At 39.8% G+C, this 24,080-nt stretch overlaps 1 protein-coding gene across 4 annotated transcripts in view; it reads left to right on the top strand.

Moving 5' to 3' along the window:
• The window catches only part of LOC124555050 (annexin B9-like), a 97,939-nt gene that overhangs the window by 37,584 nt on the left and 36,275 nt on the right, over positions 1 to 24,080 (top strand). For all 4 annotated transcript variants that reach the window (XM_047128823.1, XM_047128821.1, XM_047128822.1 and 1 more), the window contains exons 6-7: positions 7,244 to 7,316; positions 18,618 to 18,791. In XM_047128823.1, coding sequence (XP_046984779.1) covers positions 7,244 to 7,316; positions 18,618 to 18,791 — 247 coding nt within the window. The remainder of the gene's footprint in view (positions 1 to 7,243; positions 7,317 to 18,617; positions 18,792 to 24,080) is intronic.

Below are 24,080 nucleotides of genomic sequence, written 5' to 3' on the forward strand. Positions count from 1 at the left end.
ACCCACAAATTGAGTGAAGGGAAAAAGACTGTCTGTATTCTCCCATACAAGCCCTAATTTCTCTTATCTTTCCTTTGTGGCATTTATTCGAAATGAATGTTAATGGCAGTAGAATCATTCTACAGTCAGCTTCAAATGCCATGTCACTAAATTTTCTCACCAATGTTCATCAAAAAGACTTGGTGCACATCAGAATAATTTGGTTGCACAGGCTTAAAAATTTTATTTAACGTCCACCTGGTGAGCCTGGAATGGAATAAGTCAGAGCTGAACCAGACAGAAATGCATACAGTGCTGTACTGCTTAGCAAGACACTGTAAGAAAGCACTTAGTGACTCCGCATCTGAGCACTGCTACAAAGGCAAACATTGACAGACTGAGCTTGATGGCCTGCAATCATTATTGAAATTACCAGAGTGAGGTAAGAAGTGCTGACGGGTCTGATAAATGTGGACAAATATACTCATGTGTCCAGAGCCTCAATGTTGTAGGCGAGGCTCAGACTCTATAAATAGTGCAGCTTTTGGAGCACAAGAACGCATCCTGTCATACTACCATTCTGTTCTTTTCTAAGAACCAAAGGGAATGGTGGTCTAATGAGTTTCTGAGAAATCACGATGAACTGTTTGATTGTGGCCAGCCTGCTACCTGCTTGCCAACTTGCACACTGAGGCAGCCAACAGTGATCAGTGATGCATACCATAGCCGTGTCCAGCCAGTGCTGCCTACTGGGTCATCGCCAATGAGAAGGCCGGTGTGCAACCTACCCCCCCCCCCCCCCCCCCACCCCCCACCCGTTCAGTCATTGGGGTTGATCTACAAACTGCCATCTTCACACAGACCAGCCATGGTGCATCTGTGCACCCTCCTGGCCAACTCGAGAGCATCTGCTGCAGCCTTGGTTGATCCATACTGGGTGACCAGAGCTTCTCTGCACAACAACCAGCATCTGGGACCACAGTTCGTAGATTCCACATAAGTGCATGACAGAGCTGTGTTTGAGAGCGCTGAGACGGTAGCCAATCTGGGTCACTGCAATACATCTGGCAGGTTACACCCAACTCGCCCGCTATTGTCAGCAGCACCACACACATCCGAGCCACTGACCTGTGGCTGTGATGTCACAACATGCTGGCAGGGCGTCAGCATTCCTTCGTGGGACGTGCACCCATGTCCCGCCACTACCTGCAGCTTTGAAGAAGCCATACCTTTGTAAATTTTGCTCGATCAGTAAATGTATTTACAGATGATGCCATGTGACTGACACCTCCAGGCATGCACTGGACAAATCCCCCTTGCACTTTAATAGACCTTATCATTACAGTGCAATCTGTAGCTCTGATAGACTTCGTCGGTGTCGGAACGTGGTTCTGGGTCACTATAGAATGTTACTTTCATGCCAGGGATTTCCATTTGAATTCCCAAAATACTCGTATGATGATTGAACATGCTAGTAACAAATCTAGCAGCCCACCTTTTGAACTGTTTAGATGTTTTTCTTTAATTTGACCTGGTGGGGATCCAGACAGTCGAGCAGTATTCAAGAATGTCACACTGGTGTTCTATATGCGCTCTCTCTACAGATTGCAAAAAAATTAAGCTAAAATTCTCCTAATAAACCAGAGTCGACCATTTGCATTCGCTATTATAGTCCTTACAAGCTCGTTTGATTTCATATCGCTTCCCAATGTTATGCCTAGATATTCAATCAGTGTGATGTTGAGCAGCACTGTAGTCAAACATTACGGGATTGTTTTTTCCTATTCATTTGCATTAACTTGCAGGTTTCTACTTTTGTAACTAGCTGCTTTTCATTATAAAAACTAGAAACTAGTCGCTCAACAGCAATACTTCCCCATAAACTACACCGTCATCAATAAAGTCAGAGATTGCTACTCACCCTCTCCTTCAGATCATTTATGTCAACAGAGAATAATACTGGTCGTATCACACTTTCCTATGTCACTCCTGAAAATACTCCTGTCTCTGATGAACACCCTCTGTCTAGAGCAACATACTAGGTTCTACTACTTTAGAAGTCTTTGAGCCACTCACATACCTGGGATCCTATTCTGTATGCTCATACCTTCATTAACAGTCTGCAGTGGGGCACCATGTCAAATGCTTTTCAGATCTCGAAATGTGGAATCTGCCTGTTGCTCTTAGGCCATAGTTCGCAGGATATTTTGAGAAAAGGGCTATCTGATTTTCAGACAAGCAATGCTTTCCAAATCCTTGCCACCTACTGCCAGGTATTCCATAACAGCGACCTCAGTAGTCATTAGACATCGTAAGAGAGCAGAATGGGGCACTCTGTGGAACTCGTGAACTTTGAATGTCGTCATGTTATTAGGTGTCACTGGTGTCGTACATCTGTACGTGAGATTTCCACACTTCTAAACATCCCTAGGTCCACTGTTTCCGATGTGATAGTGAAGTGGAAATGCGAAAGGACACATACAACACAAAAGTGTACAGGTCGACCTCGTCTGTTGACTGACTGACACCGCCGACAGTTGAAGAGGGTCATAATGTGTAATAGACAGACATCTATCCAGTCAATCACACAGGAACTCCAAACTGCATCAGGATCCACTGCAAGTACTATGACAGTTAGGAGGGAGGTGAGAAAACTTGGATTTCACCGTCGAGCGGGTGCTCATAAGCTGTACATCACGCCAGTAAATGCCAAATGACGCCTCGCTTGGTGTAAGGAGCATAAACATTGGATGATGGAACAGTGGTAAAACGTTGTGTGGCATGATGAATCACGGTACACAATGTGGCGATATGATGGCTGGGTGTGGGTATGGCGAATGCCCGGTGAACATCATCTGCCAGCATGTGTAGTGGAAACAGTAAAATTCGGAGGCAGTGGTGTTATGTTGTGATCGTGTTTTTCATGGATGGGGCTTGCACCCCTTGTAGTTCTGCATGGCACTATCACAGCACAGGCCTACATTTATGTTTTAAGCACGTTCTTGCTTCCCACTGTTGAAGAGCAATTCGGGGAATGCACGACCTGAAGCAGAGTGGTTACATGACAATAACATCCCTGTAATGACTGTCCTGACTTGAATCCTATAGAACACCTTTGGAATGTTTTGGAACGCCGACTTCGTGCCAGGCCTCACCGACGAACATTGATATCTCTCATCAGTGTACTACTCCATGAAGAATGGGCTGCCATTCCCCAAGAAACCTTCCAGCACCTGACTGAACGTATGCCTGTGAGAGTGGACACAGTCATCAAGGCTAAGCATGGGGAACACCATATTGAATTCCAGCGTTACCAATGGAGGGCGCCACGAACTTTTAATTCATTTTCAGCCAGGTGTCCGGATACTTTTGATCACATAGTGTATACAGGAGTCAACTACACTTTTTGCCAGTCTCTCGGGATGCTGTGCTGGGCAAGAGATTAGTGATAAATGCAAGCTAAATAAGAGACCAGTGCTGTAGACTACTCTTCATAAACCTGAATTGTGATTCCATCTGGACCTGACAACTTTCTTGTTTTCAACTCTTTCAGTTGCTTCTCTACACCAGGGCCCCCTATTACTAAATCCTTCTTATGGGAATTTATGTGTTAGTCAAATTAAGGTATGTTTGTACCATTCTCCTGTGTGAACAATTTCTTAAACATGAAATTGAAAACTTCAGGTTTCCTTTTGCTACCTTCGATTGCCACACCAGGCTGGTCAACAAGTGAATGGATAGAATCCTTATAACCGCTTAGCTGTTTTACAAGGGACTAGAATTTTGTCGGGTTTTCAGCAAGCTCTTTTGCTAAGTTATGATGGTGGTAGTTGTTGCATGCCTCGCACATTATCTCTTAACAGACGCATGAAACTCTACTTACTTTTGCCTATCGTCATTTGTGCGTTGTCTTTTGAACTGAGAGTGCAGCAGCCTTTGCTTCATCAGCATTTCCCGAATTTTGTTATTAAATCACAATGGGTCTTTCCAGTGCTTAATCTGCTGACTCGGTACATACTTCTCCAGAGCGTGATTTACAATGTGCTTAAACTTTGCCTGTAATTCCTCCACATTCATCATACTTGTACTCATTCATTGTCTAAGTGATATGCTAACAACTGCTTATCTGCTCTTTGTAGCAAAAGTGTTGTCCTGGCTGTATTGGTAGTTTTATTAACTTTTGTAACCACCATTGCTATGATATCATGATCACTGATCCTTGTCTTATACTGACACCACTCATAAGGTCAGGCCTATTTGTAGCTAGAAGTTTCATAAATCGGCAGTAGAAACCACCACAGTGTCAACAAAGCCTTTGTTTGAGACACTCCACTTGCCTCCAAAGCAGAGGACCATGATCAACTCTGGAAACAATGACTCAGATTGCGAGTGTTGTGCTTGTGCCCCATGTGCCCCATGTGCAAAGCCACAAATCATCACCACTTCTGCCATCCACTCATCGCCATACCCACTTCTTTCCATTCGAGCTCCTCCCCCTCCTGCTCCCAGCTATTTTCCCAATGCCATTTTTGTTTACAAAATATGACAGTATACAGTACATGCAATGTGTTACAGCAGTGGAAGGGACCTCTAACCACAAGAGACAGTGCCACAAGTTCCTCCAAAAAATCATAACACAACACACAGACGCATGTCATACTAACAAATGTAAATCCACCTGATGATGGAGGTTTAAACCTTTGAAACACGTTGTGGAGATAAAACAACAATGACTGGTAACAGTAAACTTGTAGTTTCATTTAATGTCAATAACAGTCATGGTAAAGCCTAACAAAAAATGTTCGCATTAGGAGAACAGTTCTCTCTCTGCTGTTACTTTTGCTTCCTCGTTCTTCCCCTCCCTGGCCATCACATAAGTTTCGTGAAGTTGATGTACTTAGTAAGATACACTCTGGTTCCCTACTGATTAAAACCTCTTCTGCATGTCAGTCGGCTTTCCTTTGTGCTTGAGAGTGCTTAGAAGACATGCTGGTGAGCATTACTCCACTCTGCTCTGATATGGCTCTACACAGTATTGGTCCAGTCCCACCTAGATTATTTGAGTCTCACATACGGCTTGGGATAACCTTCAGCATTACAGGTGCTGGACTCAATACACCATTGTGGGTGACAACTGGAGACTGGTCCCTTTCGGAATAGCTGTGTGATCAGCCTCCTAGTGGAGGCAGGGGTTCCACCATTGCAGGTTCTGCACAAACAGTTAATTGCTTGTGTGTTATGCTTCCACAGATCTCCAGAGCACCCAAAGTACCATCTCCTCTTTCTAGATAAGGAGATTCACTACCTGCAATGGTGGCCCAGGTCTGGGGTTAGGATTGCCATCCACCTTCAGTCCTTTTTTTTTTTCTTCTGAACTCCAGTTTTCCCCTGTCCACACGTCTGTCCTTGACCTATCATGAGGTTCAAAAGACTCGGCTCATGCTGAAGGCCCCTGTCACCAAATTTTCTCCATTATCAGTGTGTTTTGGGGTTTGGAAGTAGTCTATACTGATGGCTCAATGGTTGACAGTCTTGCTGGCTTTGCTTATGTTCATGCGGGATGCAATGAACTCTGCTGCTTGTCAGACAGCTGCAGTGTTTCTGCTGTGGAGTTGGTAGCTATCTCTCATGCTCCTGAGCATATCCGTTCCTGCACAAGCGAGTCCTTCCTCATCTGTTGTGACTCTTTTAGCTGTTTACAAGACCTTAACCAATGTTACCCTTGCCATCCCATGGTCCTGACTATCCAGGGTTCACTTTTCTCACTCAAACAATTTGGACACTCGGTGGTCTTCATCTGAACTCCAGGTCACATTGGGATTCTGGGAAATGAACTAGCTGACAGGTTGGTCAAATTGGCTACTGGCAAGCCACTTATTGAGACTGGTATTCTGAAATTGGGCCTTGGATTGGTATTATTCCATTAAGTTCTAAGTGTTTGGAATATGGAATGGTATACTCCCTTTGCCAAACTGTGGGGGTAAAGGAGACCACAGATTTGTGGAGGTCCTCCATGCGGGCATCTCGCAAGAACTTCTTTGTCCTTTGCTGGCTTCGCATTTGCCACTCCTCCATCATGAGCATCTGCAGGACCTTTATTTATCAGTTTTGATGACTGGAAGCTATTTTGAATGCCAAAGGTTTTCCTACACCATATTAGGCTTGGTAACATGGTTTGGTTTTGGCATTCCCATATTTTTGTCCACCCCCAGTACATCTTCTTATACAAAACTGAAGTATTTCTGGAAAAGACTGTACACCAGTAAAAACAATACAATTCACACTGAAAGATTGTTTGGAAGAAAAAGCAAACTAAAGAAATTTAAAGATTATGCAGTGCAGTTATTGTCAAGATATACATGTTTTAAAGTCTTCGCATCAATCATCTAGGGGTGATAGAATGCCATGGGGAATGACTTTTGTTAGAGACAAAATGTTCACCAGTGCTTCCCAGTGACACTAGCATCTTTTAATACTGGTTGTGCCCCTGAGAGGTGTTCATATGCATTGTGTGTTGCCTATAAACCATTCATCTGCCCCATATGAAGGGGGATAGGCAGAGTTCCTGGTTCACTTCTAAAATATTTTTCTCCTCTAGAGACACTAATTCCTAAGGTTTTCTTCTTGAAAATAACTCTGGTGGTTTACTGGCATAGGTAGTATGCAAATGCAGCACACCTGTTCAGTAGACCCTGATAGTTCGGTGATATTTCGCTGTCCCAGGGCCGATGAGATTAACAAAAAGATACTTAACACAGCCAGACAGTGCCGGCAAACATTTTGTCTCTAACAAAGGTTGCTCCCCCTGACATGATCTATCACCCCTAGATGATTTTTTTTGAAAGACTGTGAAACATTCTGTATAAATGAAATCCGTTATTTGAAGATAAGACATGAAATGGATAACCCCATTGCTGGTCTTGAATCCAATTTGTATTCTGACACAGTGGCATCTGAATGCAGTAGACTGAAGTGCAGTGGTATGTAAATACTAATTGATTCAATAATTGACACTCAAAAATTAAAATATTCCATAACACAGCAGGTGTAGTAATCTGCAAGAATGAAACTAGGAGATAGAAAATTTCAGGGTACACACACAAGAATGAAAGAACTGATTCAGTTTGAAGTCTGTGCTACTATAATGCTTAATGAGAAATTGCCAAATATTGATTTTTTTATTTGTATTTATTTTGAAATCTTGGCCGTTGCTCTTAGAAATCAATCCTTTGTTTATAATATCCTTTCTCATTTCATTAAACAGGCAAACAGGGATGAAAATACAGATGTGGATGAGACAGCAGCCCAACAAGATGCAAACGCACTTTTTGAAGCAGGTATTTTTGCTTGAAATCATGAGTAATTGAAGATTTTTTTTTTTAGTTAAAAAATGGAAAATAAGATGTACTTCCCTACTTTGTATTTTACATCATATCAATCTGTACAGCTGTTTGCATTTCAATATTTGTCATGCCCAACAGCAGAAAGCCTTATCATGCCATGAGTTCAAATTAGATCAGATTTTGCCACTATTGCTGTAATCAGTGAAATTTTCTGAACGTATCTAAAAGAATGGTGTATATATTTGCGCTTCATTTGAACTCAGTCACTAACAATAAATGAGGGAGAATATAGATGAATATACAACCCAAGTTATGGATTTAATTGAAATATAAATTTCCTGCTCATCAGAAAAGTGTATAAGAAATTTACTGTTATTTTAAAATGTGATGGCAGCAGAGTCAAATGAAATGAGTAATGTTAATTTAGAAATTCTTACATTAGATGTGTAAATGTAACCATGCTCCCTCTCCCAAAGAGCCAATATTCTTTGAGATGTAGTTTGTCATATACTACTAAGTGAAATGCTGTTTGTATTGTGCCAGACATGTTACACTTCTTTATAATATATATGATACATGTTTGGTTTTGTATCTAATAATTGCATTATATGATAATTACATATGTTATTAAATTGCTGTTGTTTACTATTATCTTGTTGTTAGATGAGAAACAACTTATAACACAAGTTTTGTAAGGTTAAAGTACTATTTATTTCTGCTTACTTTTTGTGATTTTACTAGTGCCACCATGGAGATGTACTTAGTTGGTCTGCAAACCCAAACGCTTCACAAATAAAAAGAAACACAATGTGTATTGTGCAAGACAAGCAGCCTTTCACTTAGTTGCATTAGACAAACCACATCTCAAAGAACATGGGGGGGGGGGGGGGGGGTTGGACATCAAACAGCAGGCCGACTTGGAGCAGGAGAAGCATCCCAGGACATTTTAATTTCCACTGTCTATACTTTTACAAATAAATTCACAGAACTTTGTCAGCATGACCAGGAAGGGTTTAGGATTCACACTCATAGCAGTGGAAGTTAAAAAAACACAATAAAATATTTTTCCTTACATGCGAAATTTCATCATTTTTTTCACTTACTGTTGGCTGCTGCTATAGGTACACTTTTCTTCATGAGTAAGAGAGATTCTTCAATGAATTCTGCATAGCATACAAACCATACTTACAGGTGTATGAAACTCTAGAATTTTCCAAATCTATTAAAAACTGTGGTAAAAATTGAGATAATTAACTATAAAATTTGAGTTTTTTGTAAACATGAAGTTTAAAATGTAACACCTCATTCATTTTTTCGTAAACTGAATAAATTCTAGAGTTACTTACTCCTGTAAGTATGGTTTGTATGCTGTGCAAAATTCATCAAAGAATCTCTTATTTATGAAGAAAAGTGTACCAATAGCAACAAATGCAGCAAATAGTAAGTGGAAAAAATGATGAAATTGCACATGTAAAAAAAATTATTTCGTTATGTTTTGAACTTCCACTGCTAAAAGTGAGATTCCTGAATCCTTCCTGGTCATGCTGACAAAGTTTTATGAATTCATTTGTAAAAGTATAGATAGTGGAAATTGGAACGTCCTGCGGTGCCTCTCCTGCTCCAAGTTGACCCGTTTGGCATCCTACCCCTGGTAAACAACATTGTGAATTGTGCTTTGTTAGTCTCATATCATACATATCCTAAATCGGATGATTCAGGTACAGAAGACACATCAAAATTGTGGTAAAATTTCATCATAACCAGAACAGCTGATGTTCATAACAGCATCCTAATGATAATAGTTTTGTTATATGTACGTACAATTAAAAAAATCTATCTTGAAATTTCCCCTTACTCAAATTATCATTTCATCTGTAGCGGTTCCACCTGCTTTGTTTCTTCGTTTGTTGCTCTCGGTGTCAATGTACTGCGTTGCTACACTGGCTGAAAAATGGGGTTTGTAATTTGGACGCTGACTACAGTAAATGATGTAGCCTACAGGTGCACAGCTGTGTTTCGCTTGACTTTTACTTTCACTTTGCACAATCCCCCAGTAATACTCAGTTATATAAATATGACCAGTGCACTATTGTTTAAACTTTCCATAAGCCTCGTTAATAGTTTGCAGGGGAACCTCAACATGCTGCTACAATATTTCAAAGTTTAATTTACAGAAATTACAATTAAAACTTAACTCATTAAATTAACTAAAAATATAGAAAAATTGCATCTTTTTAACAGTTTCTTCTACTACAAGGGGTAAGCCGAATTATTTGTTTAAATGATGAAATTAACAAATATAGTCATGCAAACAATACTTTTGATGAAACTGTCAATTACTTTGGAATTAATTAAGAGCTGGCTTTGCTAACATGCTTTTGAATAGAGCCAAATAGATCCTAGCATTTCGTCTTCCAAATGTTTGTAATTAGTGCAGAATTTATATTTGTTCATATGTCAACAATAGAATTTAAGTTACAAAACAGTTACTGATTTCACTCTATAACAAAAGATACTAACTAGGAATAATTGAAATAAATTAGAAAATCAACTACATGCATAAAACTAAGCAGAAAATTAGATCTGGTGCTACATTCTTTAAAACTGAGGGCCAACCTTACTCTTTTATGAAAATGCAGATTATATTCATGTATGCCAATGGGGTAAATAGTTAAAAGTAACAAAACAAGTTTAAAGAGGGAGATGGCAAAACAAGAGGGGAATTAAAATTATCCCAGCTTGCTTCGTCACAAACCACCTCTGAATTCTTCTACCGAATAGAAGCATTTCTCCACAGAATTTGCTGTAGCCTTGTTTTAAAAAATTCTTACTTCATATTGAATGTGTTTTTGCTCATGAATTTGTTATACATGGTGGTCAGAAACAGTCTGAAAAGCTTGTAAATATGTTGTAGGGGAGGTTGTGCTGAGAAATAACTTTAAAGGAAAAAATTTGATATATTGTGTCCTTTCTGAGTTATTAAGCATTGAAGTTAGCCAATCAGGTTGTTGCACATGCAAATTAAAGCAACCTGCCAGGTAAAATTAGTGCTCATTGTTCTCCTTGCATAACTAATAGTGTAAGAGACTGCTCAGTGTTTGGCTTGGGTTAAATCCTCACCACCATCCCATGTCCAATTTTTTTTATCACTCTCTTGTTCGCTTTTAGGAAGCCAAACAGAGACCATGTTTGGTGACACTCTTTATTCCTTGTGTTGTATGTGTGAGTTAATGATTCTTCTTAAAAAAATTTTTGTCTGCTGCATAGGAAGATTATAATTTTGTAAATGTATATGGAGGGAACAGCTATACTTTGCAGTTTCCAAACTAGTGGATGAAAATATTCTTTTTGTTGTGCCATACACATGTATCCGACAGCATTCTTCTGCAATTTCTGTAGTTGAGATAAATTATATGTACTTCCCCAAGGCAATATACCATACCTAATGACCTAACAACAAATTGAAAATAACTAAGATTGCTATTTTTTTGTACTCCTGCCATTAGAACTTGTTTGTATTTGCATTGAAAGCGCAAAACTGCTTAGGTTATTTGATAGGAAGTCAATATGTGTATTCCAGCTTAGGTTCTTGCCCACATTTAGTCTAAAGAATTTGAGTGTGTCAACTTCTTCCATTAGGTGGTTCGTGTGTTGTATTTTAAGTTCCACACGTTTCGAATGTTTGGTTTTGAAATGTTCCATATAGCTTTTTATAATGTTTAGTTTCAACTCACTTAACTGCAAGTAGTTTTTTAGGATATCCAGTGGGCTGACAATAGAGCCCAATCATTCCTGCACCATCATTCCACCCAACCCCTGCCCTGGGGGCTCACGGTTCTGTCTTCAGTTCGTGTGTGGCACACAAGAGGTCCCTAACTATTGCAGCCCATTCTTCCTTCCCGGACTGCATTTCCCTCACTGCGCCCCTTCCTCTGCATCCTCACTCCTTCCATGCTGCCCTCTTCTTCCCCTCTCTTGGTGTTCCGATTCATGTCAACCTGGCTATCTACCTGGTTCCTTGTATTGCTTGTGATTTTGTTTCTCTTGTCTGTTCTTTCATCCTTTTTGGCATGTTTGGTCCCCCTTGGGGTTTGAGCTCCACTTCTAAGTTTTCTGCCTTCAGTGTGAGCCATTTGGGAAGACCTCTCTCCCGAGTGTCTATGGCATGGATTCCTCTTCCCTCTTCCTTCCCTGTCATAGCCCACCTACACCCCACTATGTCACCAGCACGTGTAGCCAGTCTGTGTGGTGGGGCTTTTATGTACCCACCTGGCTTGAGCCCCATGACAACACAGGGATCAAACTATTGATACCTGAGCTGTTGTCTCCCCATGTATGCCAAGGAGTGGTTGCTTCTCATCCTGGAACATCAGAACTCCTGGCAATGGCTGCCTTGCCAGATGGCCCTTCCTGTGGCTGGGTGGTGCCCACAGGGATAGCTCCTAATCAGAGTGGATGATATCAGAGTGGATGCTTGGCGCATGAAGCGTATCAAGCTGCAAAAATCTGGGCGTTCTCAAACAGCTGTCTCTCTGAATGGTAAAGGATCATTGAATGCTGCTTCCTATGACCCTCCTGCCTTCCCTTCCCTGGCTACATCCTGGGAGGAGGGCCAGGCTCGCCGTCTTGGGATGGAACATTTTCCACACTACCTGGTCTGTACTAGGATGGATGTTTTTTGAGAATATCAAAGACAAGTTTGGCGAAGTGTAGTCTCTCAGTAAGATGCAGTTTGGCTCCCTGTTGACCAAAGCTGCTTCTGCCGGCCACTCTGGAGCTCTTCATGCTTGTGGTGGTCTTGGTGACATCCCAGTGTCTGTTACCCCTCACCAGTTTCTGAATATGGCCCCAGGAGTGATTTTTCATAGGGACCTCGTGTTGCAAACCAATGAGGAACTCTGGACTAATCTGGAGTGATGCAATGTTCATTTTGTTAGACGTGTGCAGATGGGTCATAAAGACAACCACACTGATACTGGCACCTTTATTCTGACTTTTGAGGGAGATACTCTCTCAGAGAAGATCAAGGTAATGTGGTACTGATGTGATCTGGAGCCATACATCCCACCACCCAAGAGGTGCTTTCGGTGCTTGCGTTTTGGGCATACGTCTTCTTGCTGTATGGCAGACACTCTGTAAGGTAACTGTGGATACCCACTCTGTGAGGGAAGCTCTTTTGTTCCACCATCTGTGTGTGTAAATTGTCATGACTGCCACTCTCCTTGCTAGCCAGATTGTCCTGTTTACAAGAGAGAAAAGAATATCCAAAAGTAAAAGTCTCTGGATCATCTTATCTTATGCTGAGACTCACCAAAAATATGACCCACTCCACCCAGTGTCTATTTCTTGTACCTTTGCCTCCTACAGATTTTTAAGTCTCACTGGCTCTTCCGGGTTTGAGTTGACACTTCACTCAGCACTCCTCGGATTCGGGAGAACAGTATCCCACAGGGTTGTGTGTTACTTGTCACACTCTTCCTCATCACCATCAATGGGCTTATCACCTCTGTTGGGCCTATGGTTAGCCAGGTGTTGTATGTCGACGATTTTTGCTTCTGGTAGAGCTCTCTCTCAGTAGCATCTGCTGAATGTCAGCTCCAAGTCGCCATCGGAGGGGCCTCTGCATGGACCCTTTCCCATGTCTTCCAGTTTTGTCCCTGCAAAATGCAGGTTATGAATTTTTGCTGTCGATTCACAGTACAGCCCGATTCAGAACATTATTTAAGCAACTGGTGCCTAGATGTTGTAGCACGATCCGATTTCTTGAGGCTTATTTTTGATAAAAAGCTGATGTGGCTACCTCATATCCACGGCCTGAATACTACATGCATGCAGAAGCTTAATACTCTCTGCCTCCTGGCCCACACATCTTGGGGTGATACTCCTCTCCATTTTCACCGTGCTCTGGTTTTGTCCAGACTAGATTATGGTTGTCAGGTTTATGGCTCAGCAGCTCCTTCCACTCTGAAAATACTTAGCAATATGCACCCCATGATGATCAACTGGGTTATCAGTGCTTTTGCACTAGTCCCTTTGACAGTCTTGTCACAAAAGTGCGGATTCCTCATCAACAAATATGATGGAGCCATCTCCCAGTTTCTCATGCAATTGCCATTTGACAATTCTCTGACTGTCCTGTTTACACCATCCTCTTTGCAGATGAGGAATGTCTCATTCCTGATACCTGCCCTCGGGTGGGATTGCCGATTAGAATGCATCAGTGTTTTAATATGTACAGACTCAATGAGTAGCTTACAGTCTATAGACCAATGCTACTCTTGTCACCCTTTGGTCTCTACTATCGATGACCTTCTGTTTGACCTTGGCTGTGCAGCCTGCTCAGTTGTCTTTCTCTGGGTCCCATGTCATGTGTTCATCGCAGGGAATGAACTGGCTGACCGTTTGGCTAGAGGGGCAGATACTTGCCCCATTCACTTTCATGATTCCAGGTGCAGATACACACAAAATCTGTTTTGCCCAAAAGTGGAATCACATTTGTGGTACTACTGCTTTCAGTAATAAACTCCGCACAATCAAGGAGACTACTGCAGTTTGGTGCTCTTCCTTCTACTCCTCTCGGAAGGAGTTCACTGTCTTATGCCATCTGTGCATTGGTCATACTAGGCTCTCCCATTTTTTCCTCTTGTGTATTGAGCCACCCCCGAAATGCGGTCGTGGAGCCAGACTGAAGGTATCCCGTACATTGATGGACTGTCCCTTCTTTTGGCCCTTTGTACTAAGTATAGCCTTCCAGATTCTTTGTCTTTAATGTTAGCAGGTGATTCGCGGTTGGGTGAAGTGGTCCTCAGTTTCCTTTGTGACAGTTTTTTTTTTTTTTTCTACTTCTTCAGTTATAAGGTTTAGCTTTCCTTCTGGAGCAGAGGCAGAGTTGTTGTGGTTGGGTCCTCTCTTGGTCTGGGACTCATGACCTCTCCCCCATGCAAAGACTGCTTTTTTCTCTCTCTGCTTTTCTTGTTTTAAGATTTGTCATACCCTTTAACGCCTTCTACTGTGAATGTTTTTAGCTTCCTCACTTCATAGTTTGACCCCCCTGACAGAATCCACCCAATTTTAGTATACTTACAAGGGAACCTCCCCATTGCACCCCCCTCAGATTTAGTTATAAGTTGGCACAGAGGATAGGCCTTGATAAACTGAACACAGATCAATTGAGAAAACAAGAAGAAGTTGTGTGGAACTATGAAAAAATAAGCAAAATATACAAACTGAGTACTTCATGGGAAGATAGGCAACGTCAAGGACATTCGGAACGCAGGAGCGCCGTGGTCTCGTGGTAACGTGAGCAGCTGCGGAACGAAAGGTCATGGGTTCAAATCTTCCATCGAGTGAAAAGTTTAATTTTTTATTTTCAGTTTATGTGACAAACTCTTAAGTTTTCATCACTTTTTTTGGAGTGATTATCACATCCACAAGAAAACCTAAATCGGGCAAGGTAGAAGAATCTTTTTACCCCTTCGCCAAGTGTACAAGTTAGTTGGGTCGACAACATATTCCTGTCATGTGACGCACATGCCGTCACCAGTGTCATATAGAATATATCAGATGTGTTTTCCTGTGGAGGAATCGATTGACCTATGACCTTGCGATCAAATGTTTTCGGTTACCATTGGAGAGGCACGTCCTTTCGTCTACTAATCGCATGGTTTTGCGATGCGGTCGCAAAACACAAACACTAAACTTATTACAGTGAACAAAGACATCAATGAACGAACGGACAGATAATAACTATGCAAAAATAAAGAAATTAAAATTTTCACTCGTTGGAAGACTTGAACCAAGGACCTCTTGTTCAGCAGCTGCTCACGATACCATGGGACCACGATGCTCCTGAGCTCACTTTGTCCGTGATGTTGCCTATGCGACCCGTGGACTACTCAGTTTGTATATTTTGCTTATTTTTTCACAGTTCCACACAACTTCTTCCTGTTTTCTCAATTGATCTGTGTTCAGTTTATCAAGGCCTATCCACTGTGCCAACTTATAACTAAATCTGAGGGCGGTGCGATGGGGAGGTTCCCTTGTTAGTACAAAGGGCCAAAAGAAGGGACATTCATCAATGTATGGGATACCTTCAGTCTGGCTCCACGACCGCATTTCGGGGGTGGCTCAATATGCACGTAACTTTTGAATTGTGGAACTGATGACCTCACCATTTAGTCCCATACCCCCCCCCCCTCAATCAATCAATCAATCAATCAATCAATCAATCAGTCACTCAGTCAGTGAATCAGTCATCATTGCTCACATGTTTATCTAATTTGCATGTAATCAAGGTATGGTTTTGGAGCCAGAGGCTTCTGTAAGATCACAGAAGATACCTACAAATTTACTCCTCTGATCTCATCCTTCCCATATCTTTCCAGGAAAGTTACTTGCTGCATCCAGAGTGTTTTTCCCTTGTTGAAATCCAAATTGGTTAGTTATAATATTATCATTTTTATAATAAACTTTTGGGTCTGGTTTGTGGCTACTTCTTCCAAAATTTTCAACAGACTTGGAAATATAGAAATAGGATGATAGTTTCCCATGTCTTTCCTCATCCCTTTCGTGAACATACGTCTGACTTCAGCATACTTCAACATATCAGAAAAGCATCCCTATTCAAAAGGTTGATTATTTTAGTTAATAGAAGTGCTATTATGTGATACGTGGCTTTAATGACTTCAGTGGGTACCCCATCCCACCCAGCAGAGTTTTTATTTTTTAATGGTAATGTAACCTGTTCCATATCCTCTACTGAGACTTAAAATCTGAGAGATACTCAGCTTCTTGGTATTGTCTAAATAGTCTTAATTTACTCTAAGACTCTGCTAAGACAGCATCTGACTTTGCCACAGTTGTGAAGAATTCATTTAAACACTCTGATATTTGAGATGAGTTTACAATAAGGCTGCCATATACTGTAATCCTAGATATTTCATTACTACTAACTCCAATGCCTAACTCTGATTTGACAATTGACCATGCCATGTCTGACTTATTTGTATGTTGCAAAATGGAGATATTGTTTGGCTGCCTTCACAACTTGTCTCATTGTAGCTTTATAATGTCTAAAATCTTCAGTAAAATGCCAATTTTTATTGTATTTAAGTTCATTGTGGAATTGCCTCTTCCTGGTGCTAAAATTTTTATACCCTGAGTTATCCAGTTACCGTATTTACTCGAATCTAAGCCGCACTCGAATCTAAGCCGCAGCTGAAAAATGAGACTCGAAATCAAGGAAAAAAATTTTTCCCGAATCTAAGACGCACCTGAAATTTGAGACTCGAAATTCAAGGGGAGAGAAAAGTTTTAGGTCGCACCTCCAAATCGAAACAAAGTTCGCCTAGTTGTAATATTCGACACAATTTAGGTTGAATGAATGACGATACAGCTGCAGTAGTTCGGTTCGAGTCGTAAGCTTAGCAGTTACGGTTTACCAGGTAGCAATTGCTACGCGTCACGCGCTCCGTCCGTATTTATACGGATATCCTTCCTTTTTCACGTGCTTCGTCTGGTTTGAATTGATTGCTTATTTTTCTTTGATCTGATAAGTGCCGTTCTCTTTGTTATAGGTGTTTACGTCACTCTAAGCTGAAAATGCATTACTGTACTGTGTCATGCATTGTTTGTCGCATTCTGATAGAGCGTGTTTACGGCCTGTTGCCGCTCGTGGCGTGGCTTGCTTTTGTGCGCGCTACCGCCACTTACAAATAAAATATAGAGAGGAGTCGTCTCATTACCGAAACATTTGTTGTTACTTACACTACTTCTTTCTTTGATAATGATCAACAAGAACCAAATAATAGACTGCGTATGATAGATGATGTTCTGAACGAAATTTTAGCGAAAATTTTTCTCCGTTTGAAAATCTTTGCAGGCGCCTCTTTAGTTCATTACATTCTGCACAGAAATTAGTCATCTTAGATTTAAAAACCTAGTCAGTTGCCGTGCTTCATTTCTGACTGTATCACTATCAGGCATAAGAGTAATACGAATATAAACATGACATGATATGTATATTCTTCCGCGTTTGCTGTTGTCTCACTCTAGTTTCGTAGTTTATTAGGCAGACAGGATTTAAATGAGATAGTAACAAACACGAAACAATACATGGCAAAATGTTTATATTCGTATTAATCTGTATGGCTATTGTTACAAGAAATTTCCGTGTTAATTTTTCGTGATTTGGTGAATAATGTGGAGTGGTCAGAGATTCCTAAATCTACAAAATTTATAAACACGTTTTTCCTTTTGTTTTTCTTTATTGAGACTTTCAAGCAAGCACTGAAATTTGGCCATAAAAGCTTAAATTTTGTACTCTATTTGTATACGTGGATACATTTTCATGCTCACCTTATTTAGCACACTTATGTTATTTCCATAATTATTTTTCCAAATATAGTTCATGGAAAACACATCTGGCACAAAAGTGATCTCAATCATGGGCTTTTCTCTCTTCCAGCTCCTCAATATTTGTGCTTCATTCTTATTTCCTCAGTTTCTGATGAAAATGCAACAGTTCTTTCATTTAAATATCTTGGAGCTTTCTCATTAACCAGGAGTTACAGCTTGCATGTGATTTTTTTTTTAGTGGAGTATGGAGTACTGTAGCCTGCAATAGCATATACAGGACATTCCACAATTCCTATTTCATGCTTGTGGGGGTTGTAGAGGGGACTAAGTAGATAAAGTTTCGATAAGGAACCCATTTCTGGAAATGTACCACTGTTTGGATATGAAGTAAGTTTGAGGATCAGATCACTTTCAGATGTCTGAAGACCCAGTACATGAATAAACTGAGAAGAGGGTGCCATCTTCAGTCCCAGTTTCATTTATGGCATCACATACCACTGCCATCCAACTACAACAGTGGACGACAAAAACTGAGATGTTTGCAACTAAGAGGGTTGACTATGGTGCTCTACAAATACACCACACACTAGATATTGAAGAGGACATCTTTTGTTACATAGAAGAGAACATACTGACAAGTACTTAAAGCATTGCATGTGCTGTGGGATCCTGTAGAGCGTACAAATTGGAGTTCGTATTCTCCTTTGTGTGTATTCTAGGAAGTGGGAGACTTGAAAGTGACTATATCTTCAAATTTATTTTACATTTGAATGGTAAATTGTCAGATGTAGGCTCCTTATTGAACCTTTATCTACTAGATCCCCTCTAGAACATGTAGAAGCCTGTAAGTGGTAATGTGAAACACCCTTCATATCAGCTTCATAATAGGACTTCGCCCATTTGTGTGTGTTTATTATTGATATTTTCAAACTTTTACAGGTGAGAAGCAGTGGGGAACAGAAGAGTCAGTTTTCAATGCAATTTTGGTTTCTCGTAGTGAAAATCATTTGAGGCAAGTGTTTGTGGAATATGAGAAACTGACGGGTCACACCCTGGAGGAAGCCATTAAGAGTGAATTTTCAGGAAGCATAAAGAAGGGCTTGATGGCAATAGGTATGTTTGTGGTATAGTATTTTTGTTCTGTTGTTAATATTTTACTTATGTTGAAAAAGTCTTAATTTTTGCTCATCATAAGCTATATGGTTAAATAGTGTAGAACAATCACTGTCCAGAACAGTAAAGCAGGTTTGTCACTTTCAGCTTTTAGTGAAGGAAGGAAAAAGACTCTAAATAAATTATGTTAGATGAAACAACTTACTCCAGCAGACAGCAAGAAGCTGAATTTCTATCATTACACGATGTATCCAGAAAGTTGCCGGAATTATTTTCATTGTGTACTAGTGTGCTAGCTCTTGGCAAGTAGAGTTCCTACTTCTAAGTGAACCAGAAAAAGAGATCCCCATGTTTCCTCTGAAGTTGAACTTCATGGAAATGAATACGTATCACAATTAATATTGTCAGTTTATGGAAATGTAAACATGGGCTATGATAACATTAAATTTCATATAGTAGACATGTAACAGCGTTTGAAACCATCTGACATACTGTAAAAATATCATTATGTTGATAGCATAGGTAATGGTACAAGAATGGTAGAAACTTTCTTGAAGCAAAACAGTTGCTGGAAGATAACCAAAGGAGTGGGTGGTGTTCTGAAAGTGACAAAATTGTGAAACTTGTATTAGACTTCCTTGTTAAAGATACAGGTGAGTCGTTACAAGGAAGGATGATACATAGAGTACAGGGTGTTATGACACCTGTGCCGAGTGTGGGGCTTCACCTGCATGTATATCGCCTGGCCAGGTCCTCAGACAGTAACACTGTGCGCATACCTCCCATACTGTGTGACTGAGTGTAGGGGTGTTTTCATTTGAGTTTTTGTCAAGTTTTCATTATTGTATTCACGTAGGATCGATGAATGTTTATTGGGTCGAAACATGTAAAAACAGTGATTTGACAATACACAGATTAGTGAAGAAATTTTGAGAGACTGGATCGATTTTAGACAAACAAAGATCTAGAGGACCCAGTGTTTTACTTGAAAATAAATTAGATGATGTACATGAGATCTTGGAAAGAAATGTGAGAAAATTTTGTGCCATTTATCTCTTCACATTGGTGTGTCAGTAGCATCTTCTGATAGAGCTGTGCACAAACTCAAACTGAAACCACACAAAATAATAGTAGTGCAATGACTAACTTGGATTCTGTTGCTTGGTGTCATTGTCGCACCTGGCTGTTAGTCCGTGCATGATGGAGAGGTTGATTCTGAAATGCTCTTTTTTCTGACAAAACATGGCTGCATTGTTCAGGGTACCTAAATTAGCAGAGTAGTTGATGCTGGAATTCAGAAAATCCTTATTTGTTACTTCGACAGCCTGTGCATGATGTGAAAATGGGTGTATGGTGTGCAATTAATGCAAAATTAGTGCAAGACAAATTATTCTACTAATCTTTCTCTGTGAGATAACTCATAACCAAGAGACCTACCGTTATTTCATGCGGGGCAATGAGAGACCACACACTGTCAATGCTTTTGTGATGATAATACAAAGTGTTTTTGATGATAGGATAGTTGACTGGCCTCCTCATTCTCCAGCTCTAAATCCACGTGATTTTTATCTTTGGGAAATATTAAATATAAGGTATATGTAAACAATCACCATACACTTGAAGAGTTAGAAGACAGGGTTCAGCTAGTCATCTCTCAAATTTCGGCAGCCGAAATTCATCAAGTGTTTGGTAATGTATTCAGAATGTGTCAGGCTACTCTTGCCATGGAGAGACATAATTTTGGGAACCTGCTAAAAATAAAGATAACTTAATTTATTCAGATTGCATCATTGTTTACACTCGGCGTAGGGGAGCTGCGGGCTTCCCTCAGTTATCACATGTGAAACATCCTGTAATACTGTACCAACTGTTGTTGACATTATCAGGAAAAAGCATGGACACAATTCATTGCATCATCTTGCTGAAGAGTGACAGAGGGTGCAAGTATATACTTGTGTTGATTTAATGTGAAAGGCCAGTAAAAGAGAAATGGGTATTTCCATTGTCTGGACTTGAGCTGAGCTGTACCTGCATTGAACTCAAATTGCCATTAGTAAATCATTACCGAAGTCGAAAAATGTTATTTTGACATTTGTATTGAGACTAAGTTACTAGGATCAGTCCAAAATTAATTGTCTATTTTTTTACCATCTTTTTTATAGGAATTTGTGTGGATTTTCACAAGATATGCTGATAATTTTTTTTTATTTTTATTTTTTAGTGTATTCTACCTCACACATTAAAGTTTTCTTTCTTCCTATTTATTGGAATACAACATATTTAAATGCCTTGTCTCTCAGAGAACAATGAATAAACTTGTCTTCAGTAACCTGAAGGGGGACAAAAATCAGGTGGTGGTATGTCCTGAGGGAGGACTGGGATTAAAATCTTTGTCCAGCCATCTATATTTAGGTTTCCTGGTGTTTGCCTGAACTGAAATGAGGTGAAAGCTGGGATAGTCCTTTTGAAAAGGGCAGGGCAAATTTCCTTCCACATGTGTACCTCAACTTGTGCTTCTCTTTTTGTTGATGGGATGTTAAACGGTATTTGGGAACCGTGTTTATTTAAAGGTGTGTTTCAATAAGAGACCTACTTCAAACTAACAGAAAGTGCAATTCAACAGTTGTTGACTGGCACCAACAGTGTTGATGTGTTTTATAAAGTTGTCACTGCACTGTGTGGGTGCTTGCATTGGCACACATCAGCATATCATGGTTCTTCCTGTCCAGCTGTTGCAGCATCATGTCCACTGCCATATAATACGTCCATGAATGCATATTGACACTGTGCTTTCTACAGCAAAAAAAATTGTTGTGGGACAGTGTTTAGTTAAAACATAATCCATTTTGTAAACCTTACTGTGGTACGATCTATTAACAATATTGCTATCTGAGGATTGTATGTAAATATTTAATTTAAAAAACGCCAAATTTGAATTCTGCGTGTTGCTAAAATATATTGAAGGATATTAAAACAGCTGGAATTACTGTCTGACAATATTTATGGACAGTCAAGGAACAAGAGGAATCTGAAAGAATTTTTTCTCTTAGCCTATTACTGCACCTGTGAACAAAACATTGTTATTATTGCAAGTGTTACATTTTATTCAGTGTAGCATCATATCTGCTAGAAAATCACCGGACCTTTCTTCTTGCCTTTCCACATCGAATTGTGGCACATCCACTAAAAAAAACAGTACGTGTTTGATGTACAGTCTGGTGAACACTTAACAGCACTATATAAATGGTCAGCAGAAATCATGACCAGAATTAATACTGTGCAGCACTGTTGTGAATGAGCACAGCAACACACCAGTTTTTCAGTCTATTGGAAAATGGTGAAGAGGGAATATTTTTTTGAAATATTACACAGAAATGGTTTGGTCAATATTCTAGACCCATACTAATAAAACAAATAAATTTCCCATAAGGAGAATACAGTGTCATTATCGAAAGATACACTGCTTGGTAACTGACAAAAATTAGATTTGTCGATGGCCTGTACAACTGGAAAGGCATAATCAAAACTTCATGTGAAAGGATTATAAGCTAGAGTCCAGGTTTGGTTGCACCGTTCATGCATCTTGAAAATGATAAATACTGTGCCTGAGTTTCTGTCAAGTTTGCTCGGCATAATATTCATTATGATCATAGTAGAAATTACCAATGTTGGTGGACGTTCCTGAGAACGTAATCACAAGGTGTTCAGAGATGTATAGCCAGCCAAGATCTCTGATTTGAAAATATTTTTGGGCAGAACTGCTGTTACTGAAACAAATTACATTACAATTTGATTATACCTGTCCTTTCAGCAAGCAGATGGAAATTAGTTCAGAAAATATTAGAGAATGCAAGCTTTGTGCTTTTAATATGAGGTATTTATGATTTGATTACTGGCACATAAACATACTGGACTTAATAATTCTGAAATTTTTTGACAGCTTAGTGATCAGCTGTGTATTATTATTATTATTGGGTTTAGAATGAAATGCTGTAAGGAACTGTGACTGAAGTAATTTTCCATTACCAGAGACAGAAATTGTTAATTAAACACTTATTTTCCATTTTCACTTATCAGGATGATTGAGTTGTAATCAAATTAGTTGCTTCACATAACATAACCGTATTTCAAAAAAGTGAACATAATCTGTGTGGCAGGATCATGAATCAAAAGTAGCTTATTTCAGTACAGTTTTAATATTAGTTATTGATTATGACATAATATTATGTTGTTAAAAACAAATATTTCTCAGATAGCATAACCTTATTGTTGGTTTAGAAAGATCTCAAATGTTGCCTTCGTAAAAGATTGAAAGTGTAACACAAAAATAAATTTTTATGAGGGTCTCAAACTTTACACCTTGGTATTATGCAGAAGACTGGTTGCTACTCAACATGCTTGACTAAAAGGCTCCCTCATTATAGGGGCATGAAACGCAGTGAATGCCGATGTATTAAATTTAAAATGTGCACTCTTGCAAAAGAAGCCTATACGGAGAGAGGAAAGTGCTTAATTTTGTGATAGATGACCTCTACAACTTGGAGTGGTTTTAATGTAAGATAATATGACACGTTAGATTTTATCCCCATATATGCTGGCCTTACACTGATCTTTCAGTATGGTGAGCTATATATGTGTATGTATAAGCATACTATTTGCTTTATTGTAGCAAATAACAATCTTAAGTGATTAATGTATCTGCTCTTGAATCCTGCTGTGAGTCTCTAGGTACTGTATTTATGAACTACAGGTAATTGTCAAGAGGTTTTTTGTTATTGTTGCATTGCCTAGTGAATGAAGGGAAGTTGTCAAATTTGGGGGTCAGGACTTGGCATGGCAGTCCTAAGTGCACTGCTTGGTGGTTGATACAGTGGTACCAGGAAAGCTAGAGAATCTTCTAAGTATATAGAAACTGCATTTTTGCATGTTTCAGCTGCAGATAAGGCAGAGATGTTGTTAACATCATGGCAAAATCTGTTTTTAAAAATAGTACCATTAAAACACACTCTTGTGTTTTGCCAGGTGAATAAAATTCAAACCTGAATTTGGGGTGCACAGCTACAAAGCCAATCTGTTGCCATGAGGGATACAGATTTTGACTCTTTTGACTAGCATTTGTTGTGAACAGTGTCAATTTAACTGACAAAAACTTACAGTTGTCTGATTAATCAATATTTTCTTCAGCATTTGATGTGGTCTGATAAAGGGTACACAGGCTGAAAAGGGACAATTTCAAACTGAAATACAACCAAGTCATCTTGCACTGGCCATGTGTCAGAGGCGGTGGGG

The sequence above is a fragment of the Schistocerca americana genome, chromosome X, assembly GCF_021461395.2.
Source record: "Schistocerca americana isolate TAMUIC-IGC-003095 chromosome X, iqSchAmer2.1, whole genome shotgun sequence".
Taxonomy (NCBI): Eukaryota; Metazoa; Arthropoda; class Insecta; order Orthoptera; family Acrididae; genus Schistocerca; species Schistocerca americana.